This window comes from Erythrolamprus reginae, chromosome 6 (genome assembly GCF_031021105.1).
Source record: "Erythrolamprus reginae isolate rEryReg1 chromosome 6, rEryReg1.hap1, whole genome shotgun sequence".
NCBI lineage: Eukaryota > Metazoa > Chordata > Lepidosauria > Squamata > Dipsadidae > Erythrolamprus > Erythrolamprus reginae.
This window is the reverse complement of record NC_091955.1, coordinates 74,351,737-74,368,432: the sequence shown is the minus strand read 5'-3', so window position 1 is coordinate 74,368,432 and position 16,696 is coordinate 74,351,737. Positions and strand designations below refer to the sequence as shown.

The 16,696-nt window shown below is 39.2% G+C and overlaps 1 protein-coding gene across 3 annotated transcripts; it reads right to left on the bottom strand.

The window, feature by feature from the left end:
- Window positions 1-1,158: 1,158 nt before the first annotated feature.
- Window positions 1,159-14,707, bottom strand: NFYB (nuclear transcription factor Y subunit beta). Of its 3 annotated transcripts, none has more exons than XM_070756257.1 (7): window positions 14,386-14,707; window positions 7,850-7,943; window positions 6,829-6,959; window positions 6,254-6,451; window positions 5,233-5,314; window positions 2,435-2,514; window positions 1,159-2,270 (listed from the first exon to the last, which is right to left on the bottom strand). In XM_070756257.1, the coding sequence occupies exons 2-7, from the start codon at window positions 7,941-7,943 to the stop codon at window positions 2,238-2,240; spliced, it is 618 nt and encodes a 205-aa protein (XP_070612358.1). In that variant the 5' UTR covers window positions 14,386-14,707; the 3' UTR covers window positions 1,159-2,237. The 3 variants fall into 3 exon arrangements, with proteins under 3 accessions (XP_070612358.1, XP_070612359.1, XP_070612360.1); XM_070756258.1 differs by lacking the exon at window positions 14,386-14,707 and adding an exon at window positions 12,999-14,276; XM_070756259.1 differs by lacking the exon at window positions 14,386-14,707 and adding an exon at window positions 13,118-14,207.
- Window positions 14,708-16,696: the final 1,989 nt, after the last annotated feature.

Sequence of the window (16,696 nt, the reverse complement as noted above, 5' to 3'; positions counted from 1 at the left end):
CTTGTTTCATAGCTTCATAAATGTGTCTCTTTACTAGATTGCTACACTTTTAATTTCATTTGAGGCTTGTATTGCACAATGCAATGACTTAGGCTCTATTAAAAGGTAATTATTCATATTTTTTCCAAAGCCCTTAATCATATTTCATATGAGGGGAATCATAAGTTAATTCTGATCATAACATTGACAGCCAATGTCAAATAAAATGAATTAATAGAAAATTAATAGCCTTAGCAGAAGCATTTAGACTTACATACCACTTCACAGCCCCCTCTAAGCATTTTACAGAGAGTAAGCATATTGCCCCCAACAATCTGGATCCTCATTTTACCAACCTTGGAAGGATGGAAGGCTGAGTCAACCTTGAGCCTATTGAGATTGATCTGCCAAACTGCTGGCAGCTGGTGATCAGCAGAAGTAGCTTGCAGTACTGCATTCTAACCACTGCACCACCATATCTCTTTTCTAATCTGGTAATAGATTCTCCCACATCTTTGTTTTTATTGCACTATGTCTATAGCTTTCTGAAAAAATGTGTATTAATTTCCCTGTTGCAGATAAGATGCTTTCTCTATTGGTGCTATTTTTTTTAAAGAAATCACCTTGGATGATAATATCCCAAAGGTGTTTTTTTCAGGAGGCAACTGGATTTTCATGTTTTTTTCTTTGAAGATGTTTCACTTATCTAAGAAGCTTCTTCAGCTGTGGCAGGATAGTGGGGAATAGAAGGATTTATATTCCTTGCAGGATTTATAATCCTTCCATTTCTCATTAACCTGTCAGAGCTGTTGCCTCCTGAAAAAGCACTATTGGGATAGCCATGACCTGGATAACTGAGAATCTCTACAGACATCTTGGACTAAAGTAGCTTCTGAGCAAAACCTATGTGAGGTTTCTGTTTTTCCAATGTTAAATGCTACTGGAATGTGTTGGTTTGGTGTGTTAGATTTAGAGGATTTTTGCCATCATGATTTAAAATGAAGACCAGTTCCCATAGAGGGATGAGCATCAGATTTTCACATTTCTCTCTTCACACTTTAGATTCAGCAGCCCTTTTTTGTTGTCCAATTCTGTCCAGGACAAAGCTTTGCTGATCAATTTTATTTTCAAGTTCTCGGTGGCATTTGTTCACTTATTGTCATTCTACAAATCACAATATTTTTAGGTATCTTAAAATTTATTGCAGCAACAGGAAACAGTCAAATAGATGCTTAAACCTTCCATTTACATGCCCCTCTTAACTTCCACAGTAATTAAGATCCCAGTTCTCAGACATCATGATTATGAAGATGTTAAAGAGGTAATCTGACAATAAAGTATCAAACAGTCTGGCTTCTTTTGAGAGAAATCATAAATTAAAAGGAATTTATTTCAAAAGTAGCAAGATGAATATCCCTAGTTCAAAGATCAACCAAAAAAACCAACATCTTTTACTACATACTGTATTTCTAATTGTTGCAAAACAGGGACTGCACTACCAGATACAGTTAACACTGATACTGGGTACCAGACAATCCACAGAACTAATTCTGCATACAAGACAACAGTTCATGACAAAACCACCTTCATTCTTTTACATCTTGTGCCAAATAGTTCCCGGGGACCATGACCAAGGTTAAAATGCTAGGATCTAAAGATTGGCTACTTCTAGATTCTCGTTATTTAAAGTATTACATTGAAAGTACTGGGAGCACTTATTTTGAACTGTGGGCATTTGAGGGATTTCAAGTTAAATATTAATAAATATTTAATTCAACTCATGCAAGACAGATACAAAACAAAAGGTTATCTCAATTTTTATAATAAAGGCAACTTGCATTCAAAATGAACTGTACCCTTATGTTTTATTCAAAGGGTAAATGTGAATTAAACCCAGCTGTTTACTTGCATTACAAAAGTAACATGATTCAATATGAAAATAAGAAACTGTCTACAAATCTCTTGACAGTAGTAAATTGCAATATACAATGCATATAGGAGTTATACAGAGCAACAAACTCTTGTACAAAACAAAACAAAATATTTTAATACCTTTAAAATCCAATTTCTTTTAAAATCACTCATGAAAAAAGGTTTGAATCAGAGTTCACATCTCAATTAGTCAAGCCTCAGGAAGCTACATTACAACTATTGAATATACAAAGTGACATTTCTTTCTTCGCTAGCCAGTTCAAATTTAAGTTCTCTTTCTTTTAGCGTTCCTTGTTCATATTTCTTACGTGTCTAAAGCTTTCAAGTCATGAGAACTGAATTTGTTGAACACCAGGAATCTAGGAAATAGAATACAAATACACATTAATTTCAAAAATCCATCCAGAAACACATTCGTTTGTGAAATCTATTGTAGTGATCTGGGCAATAACACTTGTTCATTGTACTGATAGAACTGGAAATATTAAACAAAAATTAAGGGCGGGAGAGGAAGAAAATGTACCTGTTGATAGGATGTTGTATAAACCATGACATTTTGTTGTTGGCCATCTGTAGTTATCAAACCTGCTGGCAACTGGTTAGCTGCATAAGAAAAATAGCATTGTTAGATGATTTCTGTTCATGAAGAATTAAATATCAAATCCAAGTTAAGTATGTACCATTAAACAGTATCAAAGCTGATCTCTTTCACTAATATGTTCTGGAACTGCAATTTGATAGAGCCAGATGAATGTTAGACCTTCCTGACAAGAAATTGAGAGTTCAACTGTGAACTAATTTGGAAAATAAAAATACACAGTAGTATGAATAAAAACATATATTGACTGTCTCTTACACTTGGAAATCAGATTGATTCTTTACAGTGCATGTTAATATTTTCAGTTTTTTAAAAGCACAACTGTTCAGAAGTACATCACTGAATTTTAATGGAAAAAGGTGTTCAAAGGTTCTCTATCTTTTATAGTTGTCTGTCTACGTCTGGCAAATATTTTTTAATAACATACACACCTGATCAGTTCAATAAGGCAAGTTCCATCTAATGCTACAAGCCTATTAAATTACATGCAATGTTTCTGACAAAACAGCATGGTTTCAAAGATATAACAGTAGGTCTACTAACTTCAGTCATCAAGTTTCACATACTTGCTGCTTCATGTTCTATCCTCCACCTATCTACTCCCAAAGTTTCTCTGAGCATTTAAAAATTATAATACAGATAGTCCTCCACTTACAACTGAGCCCAAAATTTATGTTATTAAGGGCGAGGCATTTGTTAAGTGAATTTTGTCCCATTGTATGACCTTTCTTGCCACATTTGTTAAATGAATCACTGCAGTAAAGTCAGTAACATAGTTGTGCATCTGGCTTCCCTATTGACCTTGCTTGTCAAGAGGTTGCAAAAGGTGATCATATGACCCCGGGACACTATAGCTATCATAAATCAGTCAATTGCCAAGCATCTGAATTTTGATCATATGACCATTGGGATGCTACAACAGTGTGAAAAACAGTCATAAACCCCATTTTTCAGTGCCGTTGTAACTTTGAAAGTTCACTAAAGAAAATACTGTAAATCAAGGACTACCTGTATACTGTATTGCTGGAGAGAGAGACAGAGAGCATGATTAAAAATTAGACACTTTTTATGGTGTTTATATAAAGATCTCTCTGCCTTATTTTCCAACATTCAGGAGGGTCATCTGACCTTCAGATGAAATAGGAAGACAGAAAAGAAGCTTCTATCAGCAATGCCTATGCATGCTTTGATCTGCATTCAAACGATCCTCTAATCAGTATAGGGATTTTTTTATTCAGTCCTTCACTACGTGGACTTCAGTGAAGAAAACAACTGTGCAATTAATGCAGTTCTTTTGTGACAAAGTTTTATCAGAGAATTCCTCCTTTCCTGCCTGATTAGATTTTCTACCAGAACTATGTACAATTAATAATTATCTTCAGCCACTCAAAAGCATCTGTATTCTAATGGAAAAAATGCAGAGTTCAAAACTAGTGGAAGGTATCTAATTAATAGCTCAATGAACTCTATGCAAAAGAGACACACATCTGTTATCAAAATGCAAAGATTAAAAATGTGTTTACAATGGGATCTTTCTTGTGAGACATAATAACTCTACATAGTTTATAAAACCCAGAATGAAAGAAACATTTGTTTTCTACAAAAACTTGTATTTAAAAACTGTCTTACAATAGGAATGCATGGTTAGTTTAGGTAAATTACACCACTGTTACTGAATATCAGGTAAACAATTGTGTATTTTAAACAGTATTTTAAATTAATTTTCAATTTAATTTTACACAGTAGTATTATTTCATTCTCTTTTCTTCATTATAATCAGCATGAGAGTCTCTGAATATGGATAGGACATAACCATTTCAAATAAATAACAATGCTGGCTTGAGACTCCTTTGTGAATGAGGGATATTTTAAAAAGTAACATTGTTTCTATATACTTCAGTAAATAATCCAAATTGTTTTGTCTCTGTGCTTTCATTAAGGAATAACTTTTTATGCATCAAAATATATGTTATACAATCTCACATGCAATGGAAATTCTCTTCAGCGGCCAATCATTTAGTGATGATAACAAGTGAAGTACATCAATATGAAATCTTGCTGAAAAAACGTTCAGGAAAATTCTTTGTTCATTTTTAATCTTGTTTTCAAGGATTCATGAACAAACTACATGGCCTGTGTCCATTTGTTCATTGAATTGTTCACGATTATAGTGGTGTTCAAGAAAATGGATGTATGACCAATCCTCAAAGTTCTGGCCACTGCAGCATCTCTGCAGTCACTTGATCACACCTGATTGCCTGGCACACAATTATAACATTGCAGAGAGCCATGTGACTGCCATTTGCAAACTTCCCTGCCAGCTTCCCACAAGCAAAGTCAGGGAAGGTCCCAGATGATTCAAATCCCCTGATCAACCTGGGCTCATGTGCAGCTTGCACTGGATCTTCCCCTTCATCCATGCTACTTAACTGGGACTTCTGCCACATTCTCCTTAATGATCTCTGGAACTTGGAATTATTATGGCAACTGGAAATGATAGCTGGGATTGCTATTACTAAGTGATGAGGTCACATGACTTTGCACTTTGCCCAGTCCCTAACCCAAAGACTACCTACATATAGCATCAATATTTTGTGGATTGCATTAAACTCTCTCATAAATACTGGCTATAGTTTGATACAATTAACAATCCTATTTAATTGTAAGTATTAAGCAACAAATACCACATCTGCCCCAGTCAGTATTAGGAATACAATACTTACTAAATGCTTCCTCTGTGAGTTCCTCACTAAGACCATCTGCTGTGGTAACTGTTCCACCAATGCCTTTTTCTCCCTTCATTGCCTTGAAAAATAGTAATGTTTTACATATAATACATGCATTTTATGCAATTCATAATACAATTGAATAAGTTTGAAATCTCTCTCTCCTATATAAAAGACTTTTTCTAATAGGAGCCTGTTGATTTTTGCCTTATCAGTGATCATAATTAAATATTCATATAGTAGGTTTTCTGGGCAAGCTTCTTGGATAAAATGGCAAATTGGGCTGCCAGTTTAGTCTGCCTTAACAAGAGGCTGATGTGAGGTTCTGTCTTCCAATTTGCTATGAATAGCTATTTACAGAGAAAATGCAACAAAAAGTTCTTTCCTTGTTATGAGATACATATGTATCAATTCTGCTCCACTTTGTTCATTCTTATCACTATGATAAACAAAGTAGAAGTAAAACAGATGTGAAGCAAGGCCACAACCCCTCCCCTCTGCAATAAAACAGCACAAAAAGAGGGGGAAGAGAAGAAAGATTGTTTGTGACAACATTTTATATACTTTAGTTCAACTTCTTGGAGATTCTCATCCATTTTTTCCTTAGAAGCTAACACATTAAAGTTAGGTTGTTAAAACAACAAATTGGTAAATACCAGCTGCTTGTAAAATCTAGTCCATGTGATACGAACAATAGGACTATTTTTTTCTATTACCAGTGTTTTCCCAATAATAAGACCCTGTCTTATATTTTCTGGAACCCTGAAATAAGTACTTGGTCTTATTACCGCACACGCAAAAGCCCAATTGGGCTTATTATCAGAAGATGTCTTATTTTGGGGGAAATGGTATAAACATATACAACTGTATAGTAAAGGAAAACCTTTACAAAACACTGCAGTGCAGGTAAAAAGTGATCTTTTCCAATAGTAACACATACAAATGACCCAGCTATCTTTACTTCCAATACAAATATATTTAAACATACAGTGAAATAGTTGCAAATAGAATGACAAACCTCTCTAAACTTCTGAAGATACAACTTCAAAGGTTCAACATAGCTATCAAACCCCAAGGTAGACATAGCAAAGAGAATATCTTCTCCATTTATTGTCTTCCGTTTCTCTTGGTGACACCTCTCACTTGCTTCTGATGTAATAAAACTGATGAATTCACTGACACACTCCTGCACACATTCTTTTGCATCTTTAGCAATCTAAAATATACAATATACATTAACATATTTTTAAACTACCATTTTCCAAAATGATAAAAATTATAATAACCCCCTCCAAAACACAATAAAAATATAAAAATGCATAATAATGGAACATGTCTAAAATATAAAAAGAAGGCAGGCAGATACAGGGAGATATATTCTTTCAGACATTTAAGCCTAAAAGTATTTTGATCTTTAAGATCAAAAAAATACAAAATTCTATTCTGGACAAGATGGAATTGGAACTAACCAACAAATATGGTGCTTTTGCCTGTTACCAGAGACTGATGACTTAATGTTAAAAAGCAATACCAAGTCCCTAATCTGGATTTAAAATATGGAAAACTACCAAAAATTTATTTTACATGTATTACCTTTCCTGTCTGTGGTATAGCATTCTTCATTATCCTTGCCACATTTGCAATAGGAAGATATATATCTTGCTCTCTAAAACTCTCTTTGGAACCATTTGTATCTTCAGGATCATTCATGCTGTCCTCAGTATCTAAGAAAACACATATAAATATTAATTACATAATCAGGAATGTTAATCAATGCACTGATACCGAACTAAAAAAACCACTTACTTTATATTACCCTTTTGTTATAAGTAGCCCTTGAGTTACAGCAGTAATGAAGCCTGCTTATCAAGGTTGTATCTCTTGATGGTTGTAAATTGGGTCATCTTAGTGACTGATTTTATGGCCTTTTTTGTGTTGATTGTTAAGTGAACAGTGCAATTGTTAAACAAATCACTGGTTCACTATGGGTGTAATTTTGCTGAAAATTGGAAGTAGATGCTGGTTTATGGCAAAATTGCCATAGAACATAAGTGACTGTGAGACTATGCCAATGACAGTAGCTGCTAAGCACTAAAAATACAGTCACACGATGGAGAGGAGCGACCATCAGAACTTCAAATCTGAATCATGGGTACCTCCAGGAAGATCCATTGTAACTTTGAATGTTTGCCATGGTCATAAGTCGAGGATTAACTGGATTCTTCTTTCAGTGCTTTAAAGAAACTACTAGTTTTTCTTTTACATATTTACACAACTTTTCAGCATTCTAAGAATGAAAAGACCATGCTACTAGCTAAATACGACCAGCAGTATTAAGCCCGAGGTATAACTTATATTAAAGATGGGCATGCTTAGCCTGTGAGCAAGAAGTTATTCTTGTACTAATGTTATGCAGTCTTCAGCCTTCCTTCAGAAGTTCTTTGCTACACTTTAATTTAGACACTAAAACAAATCATTTATATCTTCCCTGGCAGCCTCCTGGACAGGATGAAAGAAAAAGGCATTTCAAACAGAACGGGATACCAAGAAAAAAAGAGAACAGGCAATTCTAACCATTGAAGAATCAATAGGTTCTGTTAAACATATCACTTACCATCATGAGGTTGGATCACATAGTGACTACCACTAATATAATCTCCAGCAATTCCCAGCTGTGAAGCATCTGTTGTAGAATTATCACCATCCATCTACAATAATAAGACAACATTGTTAAACAGAACATTGGCTATATACCCACATTATTACCATCATGAATGGCTATTCATGATGAAGACTCATCTCTGCTGGCAGGCCTGGGGCTTTGATATCTTGCCCCACCCAATGAATGAATGTAGGATGTATGACATATGAATTTGTTTGTCTAATTTTTAACTGTGGGATTTTAGAATGTAATTTTATTTAGATTTCTAATATATTGTAAGCTGCCCTGAGTCTCAAGAGAAGGGCGGCCTCAAAATCAAATTAAATAAATAATAAATATATACATAACATCAATAATCTTCTGTATCTGAACTTTCAGCTTTCAGCTATATTAAGAAAATCCCACTGCATTTCTTATTATTCAGTTCAATCTATCTACTAAATTGTTTTAGCACACCAGGATACTATTATTCATGTGCAATGATATGGCATTTCTTTTATCATTCCCAGGCAGTCAACTTTATCTTTTTGTTGGGCGCTTATGCAAACTGAAGTCTTTCAGAAGTTATCAAACACAGAAGTTATCAAATGTTAAAGATTTACACATAAATAATTTATTATCCACTATTTCAAATAACTGAATGTTTCTCAGTGCATTAAGCCCTGTACAATAGAGGCCATTGTTCATTAGGCAATGATACTTCACAAAACAAAAGTTTTTCTGTGTAAATATTTCATGCTTTGGCTCCATTTCAAGAAGCATTAAACTGAATTTCAAAGAGAATTACTGCCACTTCCATAAATAAGGATTGTAATATTACTACATAAGTTTAATAATTTTTGTTATTAATTGAAAAGCAATAAAATGATCTCAATTATCCCCCTGCCGAGAAAGCATTATCTACTGCCGTTTTACTAACTAGGCCAGAGATAGGCAAAGTTGGCTCTTCTATGACTTGTGAATTCCAACTCCCAGAATTCCTGAGCCAATCATGCTAGCTCAGGAATTCTGGGAGTTGAACTCCACATGCCACAGAACAGCCAACTTTGCCTACCCCTTGAACTAGGTCAATAATGGAATAAAACTAATCTAACCCAAGAAGGGGCTGTCTGTTCTCAGTAGTTCACACTTGAAGCAGACTAAGTGGATGGAAGTAGGAAGAGGCTTATAGATAGCCACCTTGTGACTCAAAGCGTGCCCAGAGAGGAGTGTGAAAGAAATGGGTTGAAAGGGATGAGCATTCAGTTAAAGAGATGCTTTGATCACATGCCAAATTGCTACAGTCTTTCCCTTGCAAGGGAAAGAGATACAGCACCAGACCACTAAACAATCTGTTTTGGATTGCTTGACAAGAGCCAGACATTTGTACCAGAGTACAGTTCTCTGTCATTCCAGCTGGAAGAGAATGGTCTGCACTGATATCCCTAACATAGTCCCAGGACACATTAACCCATGTTTCTCTGCTTAGAGAATGGCTGCAAATGATCCAGTCTGTCTGCCCCTGTGATTACAGTAACTGGGAAGAGAATGAAGACAAGATCATATCAGCAAGAGGAACAAGACATTTCAACAAACCATGAGAGATTGTCAGAACTGGTTCTCTGATGCAGATAATACTTCTGGATATGTCCACATAGACTAGGGGCTCAAAGTCACAAAGACACGCTATGATATGATGTATCATAACTTCCCCCTTCCCTTCGCTAAACCGGCAGTGGGTGTAGCCAACACGTGCCGTATCTGGCCTGCGGGCTGTGAGTTTGACACTCCTGACATAAACTATTTGATATCACTAGAAAAGTAGCATCCCTCTGGGATATTTTTCCCCCAGCTTCTTTAACTTGCAGTCCTGGGCCTTCCTGGTACAATATTTCAGTCAAGTCCTGTCTAGTGTCTATTGAAGTCTTCAAGATGTGTTAAAATCAGCTATCACATCTGAATGTGCCAAAAGAGTCTTTATCATATTTTCATAAATCTTAATTTATAATAGAATTATTACATTTCTATTATGCAATTGGGTAGGGAAACCATTTTTACATTTAGAGAAATGTACTTTGAAAAGTTATTAACTGGAATTATTAGCATCCCCATTAGTTCTTTTTTTAAAGCTAGCTCTGTCTTTATTATATGCTAACGTTAACAAAATCTTCCAAGTCTGAAAGTAATTCTACCCTTCTGTCCTTTCTAAAAAGAATTATATTTTATTGGTTTTTAAATCTTTTCCTTTAAAATAACAGTTACAATATATCTTTCAGCATTTTATACTGTCACAGCATTCAACTTTTGTTAAGGCATTAATACATTACATTACATTTAATCTTAAAATGAGATATTACAATTCTAATCCTCATTGTTATTTATGGATTTCATAAAGGTCAATTAGACTTAACTTATAAGTAAATGTATCCCATTGCAAAGATAATCAATCTTTGACATCTTTCTTAAACTACTGTATATCATGAATTCATATATAGAATTGCAATATTAGGTAAACTAGCATAAGCTATCTTTTCAATAACACTAGCAGTACATTAACAATATATTTATCTTATATAAATCTAAGTACCTATATTTTGAGTTATTTTTAAAGACAATAATGTGCATTAGTTTATTAGTAACTATACTGAATATTATTGCTTCGTTTTCTATGCCCTTTTAAAATTATACTTGACAAATGATGCAATTATTCCATTTTATATGTTATTAATTGCAAAAGCATCTGTGTATATATATAAAGGTAATTCTCAATTTACAATCACAATTGAGCCCAAAATGTATGTTGCTAAAACATTTATTATGTGAGTTTTGCCCCCTTTTTATGAGCCTTCCTGTTAGGGTTGTTAAGTGGATCCTTGCAGTTGTTAAATTAGTAACACAGTTAAATGAATCTGGCTTCCACATTGACTTTGCTTGCAATGGTCACACAGGGTAATCGCATGACTCCGAGACACTGCAAATGTCATAAATACGAGTCAACTGGCAGACGTGTGAATTTTTATGATGTGACCATTGGAATACTGCAAGTCATAAGTGTGAAAAACAGTTACTATATTACATTTTCAGCACTATTTTTAACTGTTAACTAAATGCTATTGTACAACCTGCATTAGTTGTACAACCTGCATTAGTCTGTAGTCTAACAAAGCAGACAATTGGACAGATTAATAACGTCACTTGACATCCATGATTTGCTTTTGAACTGTTATACTGTATAGTCTTTGCTTTTCACTTGCTTTACCAATGAGCAGAACACCACAGGGGATTCCCTATCAGATGTACAAATTTTCTAATTAATATCATTCAGCAATTCTGGAAACTAACAGGCCATATACATTATGCGCAATGGATAAAACACTCTTAATTACTAATAATTTCTGTCTAAATCTGTACGCTGCCCAGAATATGTATATACACTGTTCAAAAAAATAAAGGAAACACTCAAATAATAGATCCTAGAACTGAATGAATGAATGAAATATTCTCATTGAATATTTAATTTGCACAAATATTCCATTTGCACAGCATGTGAAATTGATTGTCAGTGTTGCTTCCTAAGTGGACAGTTTGATTTATTTATTTATTTATTTATTAAATTTGTATGCCGCCTCTTTCTGTAGACTTGGGCGGCTCACAGCAGTGATAGAAACAATGTACAATACAAATCTAATAAAACGAAGTTAAAAACCCATAATTTAAAAAACATGCACACAACACACCATACATAAATTATATAGGCCTGGGGAAGATATTTCAATTCCCCCATGCCTGATGGCAGAGGTGGGTTTTGAGAAGTTTACGAACGGCAAGGAAAGTGGGGGCAATTCTAATCTCTGGGGGGAGTTGGTTCCAGAGGGCCGGGGGCCGCCACAGAGAAGGCTCTTCCCCTGGGTCCCACCAAATGACATTGTTTAGTCGACGGGACCCGGAGAAGGCCAACTCTGTGGGACCTAACCAGTCGCTGGGATTTGTGCGGCAGAAGGCGGTCCCGGAGATATTCTGGTCCGATGCCATGAACCAACACTTTGAATTGTGACCGGAAACTGATCGGCAACCAACTGATCGGCGACTGCGGAGTGTTGATGAAACATGGGCATACTTGGGAAAGACCATGATTGCTCTCGCAGCTGCATTCTGCACGATCTGAAGTTTCCAAACACTTTTCAGAGGTAGCCCCATGTAGAGAGCGTTACAGTAGTCGAGCCTCGAGGTGATAAGGGCATGAGTGACTGTGAGCAGCGAGTCCCGGTCCAGATAGGGCTGCAACTGGTACACCAGGCGAACCTGGGCAAATGCCCCCCTCGCCACAGCTGAAAGATGTTTCTCTAATGTGAGCTGTGGTTCGAGTAGGACACCCAAGTTGCGGACCCTCTCTGAGGGGGTCAGTAAGTCCCCCCCCAGGGTAATGGATGGACAGATGGAATTGTCTTTGGGAGGCAAAACCCACAGCCACTCCGTCTTATCAGGGTTGAATTTGAGTCTGTTGACACCCATCCAGACCCTAACAGCCTCCAGGCACCGGCACAGAAGCTTGATTTACTTGGAGTTATATTCTGTTGTTTAAGTGTTCCCTTTATTTTTTTGAGCAGTGTATACACACACACATACATATAATTCTCTGTCTTACAAGGCAAAGGCTACAAGTTCAAATCCCAGTGAGGGTATGGCTAGCTGATGAGGCCAGAATAAGGCCAAAATAGATCTATCCTAGTCTCCATTAATTTTCAAATTTAGCAAAAACATGATATATATATTCTGTTGGAAAAAACATGTGATACACACACACATATCCTAGAGAAAATATGCAAGGCTCCCTTAAATATGTGATCTCAGAACTATCGGATCATATATTTCAAAGCTTCTGGAGCACCAGGGGACTACCAGAGGTATGTAAAAGGGCTGATGTGGTTCCATCTTCAAAAAAAGAAAAATGGATCCAGAAAACTAGACATATGAACCTGACATCAATACCTGGAAAGAACCTGGAAAAGATAATCCAGCAATGAATCTGCAAACACCTAGAGGCAAATAAAGTCATAACCAGAAACCAACAAGTCAGAGAAATCCGATGAAATATTTGCACTTGCACAAGCATTTTACTCACATGGTCACACCTTAAAATCAGGCAGGCAGGCAGGCAAAAAAACAACAACACCCTGACCCAACAATACCAGTCTGCTGTAGTTTTGTGTACGTTTTAGAAGGGGAAAAAAAAAGAATTACTGAGAAGTGTAGATCCACTTGGTAGGTTGAATCCTTTCAGGCTGGGAGGGATCAAGGCCCTTTGACAACCGTGTGTAGGAGACGCACGTGGGAGAGACGTAACAAGAGAAAAACAACAGCAACGCCTGAACGCTAACAAACGCGCAGAGGGGGGGGGGGGAAACCCAACGCAGATCCAACGGAGGGGGCAATCCGATAAATAGCAGCCCCCCCACGGCTTCCCCACCCCCCAACTTTAAGGGCCGCCATGCCCTAAAGGACAGCGGGACGGAGCGTCTCCTAGGAGCTCTTTTCTGACCAGCGTCCCAATTCGACCCCAGTCCTGGAAGCGCCAAAAAAAGCCACGGAGAAGGCCGAGGCAGGCACAAACCCCCCCTCAGCCCGCCGCGCCGTCCTTCTCCTTTAGGCCAAAGCCGAGCCAGAAGCGGACAAAAGCGAGACGGGCTTCAAAAAAACAAGCCCGACTCCACCTGACGGGGCAAAACCCACTCACACACACCTGAGGGTTACGATAGTCCCCCTCCTCAGAGACAGACTCCAGAGAACCCCCCCCCCACACACACTCGGGAAAAAAACGTGGGGCGAGAACGGTTGGTTCGCTCCAGCCCCGAAGGCGACTCTAGGCGAGGCGCCGCCGCCGCCTCGTTCTGGGTTCTCTTCCCCCCCCCCCACCACCTGAGGGTTACGACAGCCCCCCTTCAAATAGCAAGGGGGGGCACAGGGGGATCCCCCACTCGTGGAAAAAAGGGGGGCGAGGACCATTGGTTCGCTCAAGCCCCGCAGGCGATTCTGGACGAGGCGCCACAGCAGCCTCGCTCACCCCCCCCCACCTGAGGGTTACGACAGTCCCCCCTCAAATATCAAGGAGGGGGGCACAGGGGGACCCCCCCACTCGGGGAAAAAAAGGGGGGGATGAGGACGGTTGGTTCGCTCCAGTCCCGCAGGCGACTCAGGACGAGGCGCCGCCGCTGGGTTGTCTCCCCCCCCCCGCCGCCGCCCCGCGTTTCCAGGCTCCGGCCGGCCAGCGCCGCCATCTCGCCTTCCCCCTCCCCACGCGGCCACAAAGAAGCGGCAGGCAGGCGTGGGCTCCGCTTAGGCTCCGGCCGCTGGGCTGCTTTTATTTTCCCTTCTTCCAGGCTCCCCACACTTCCTGGTCCCCTCAGCGTCGGCGCGGCGGCAACGCCGGAGCCCGGGGAGGGAGACGGACATTTCATTCGAGCCTGCAGTTGGAACCGGTTAGCAATCATTGGCCGGAGCCAGGCACAAACCTCCAGTGCGGCCCTGGTTGGCTCCTTCCACAAATCGGCTGTTTGGTTGGACAGAAAATGGCTGCGAAGGAACCAGTCCCAGCGCGGAACACCGCTTCCCGAAGCCGGCCTGCCCTCCCTCCGCGCCGCCTCCTGCTCGCTCGCTCCCCCTCCCTCCCTGCGCGGGAGGCTGTTCCCGCCGAAGGATCTCCCTCCCGCCGCTGCCGCCTGAGAATCTGCCGCCAAAATACCGCCGGCGGCCTTCTGCTCAGGGAATGGCGCTGCCTTGGCTTCGGCTCTTTATACGCCCCGAGGGCGGCTGCCATTCCCCCCCCCTCCGTCTGTGGAACCGAGCTGAGAGGAACAACGTGGCAGTCTCTTTTTTTCCACTGGCCTTTTTTTTTGGGCACCCTTTCCTTCCTTTTTTTAAAAGAACAAGCTAGGGACCTTTTATCTCGGAAAAATTTATATATTTTTATTTATTTATTTATTTATTTTATTTAGTCAAGAACAAAGCCACACCTGCAGTGTAGTAGTATTTATTTATTTATTTGTTTGTTTATGTATTTTTTTAAATTAGTAATTAATATTTTTTTGAATCTTTAAATTGATTTTCATATTAACAATATAATCAAACACTCATACAACACATAACGGTGTTGTATTTATTTTTATTTATTTATTCATTTAGTCAAGAACAAAGCCACACCTGCAATGCGGTAGTATTTATTTATTTATGTAAATATTTTTTAAAATTAATTAATATTTTTTGAATCTTTAAATTGATTTTCATATTAACAGTACAGTGATCCCTCGAGTTTCGCGATCTCGATCTTCGCGAAACGCTATATCGCGATTTTTCAGAAAATATTAATTAAAAAATACTCCACTCTTCTCTCTCTCTCTTTCTTCCTCTCTCTCACTCTCTTCCTTCCTTTCTCATCTCTTTCTTTCTTTCCTTCTCTCTCTTTCTCTATCTCTCCCCCTCTTGCTCTCCCTCTTTTTCTCACTTTCCCTCTCTCGTGCACCGAGCGGCGGGCAGGCGGGCAGGCAGGCGGCGGACAAGCGGCCGGCGGACAAGCAGCGGGCAGGTGGGCAGGCAGGCGGTGGACAAGCGGCCGGCGGACAAGCGGCGGGCAGGCAGGCGGCGGACAAGCGGCGGGCGCGGCAGCAGCGAGGAGCCGAAGATCGGGGTTTCCCCTTTGCGTGGGCGGCAGGGAAACCCCGATCTTCGGCTCCTCGCTGCTGCGGCGCTGCCGAGCAGATCAGCTGCTGGGCGGCAGAAGGAACCTTCCCTGGGTCTTCCCAGGTGCGGAAGTAAAAACACCATCTGCGCATGCACGGCCATGGGAAAAAGGGCGCGCATGCGCAGATGGTGTTTTTACTTCCGCACCACTATATTGTGAAAAATCGAGTATCGCGAGGGGTCTTGGAACGTAACCCTCGCGATACTCGAGGGATAATCATTAAACAGTCACACAACACATAACTGTTGTATTTATTTATTTTTATTTATTCCTTTAGTCAAGAACAAAGCCACACCTGCAGTGTGGTAATATTTATTTATTTATGTCAATAATTTTTTAATTAATAATATTTTTTAAAAATTTTAAATTGATCTTCATACTAATATAATCACTAAACAGTCACACAACATATAACAGTGTGCTCAGTATTCTAAGTGCCCACCACCAAACAATATTCATACCCCTCCACCAAAATGGGGGCATAATTTCTATACAGTGGCACCTCTTCTTACCTAGAGAGGCCCCATGGAGGCTTCTCCCTGCCTTTTCCGGCCCTGTTTCCTCCCGGGAGATTCCTAGAGAGGCCCCACGGAGGCTTCTCCCTGCCTTTTCTGGTTATCGTTTCGGAAGCTCGGGTTTGTAAGTGGAAAATGGTTCTTGAGAAGAGGCAAAGAAATCTTGAACACAAGTTCGTAAGTACAGTATAGGCGTTCTTAGAGGTACCTCTTACCTTGTCCCATCAGTTCCTGCAGATTAGTTTCATTGGCCAAATTCATCCTCTTATCCATAATCTGTTTGTTTATTTATTTATTTATTGCATTTATATGCCGCTCACTCCAAAAGAGAGAGAGCAGCTAACAACGATTGTAAATACAATACAAGTAAAAAACAGTAAAAATATCACTAAAATCACATATCTCATAAACACCATACATACTAACAATCAATTTTAATTCCAGGCCTGCTGGAAAAGTCAGGTTTTAACAGCTTTCCAGAAAACTGGAGGAGATACTGGGAATCTCTGGGGGCAGTTGATTCCATAGGGTTGGAGCCGTCACAGAGAAGGCTCTTCCCCCGAGGTCCCA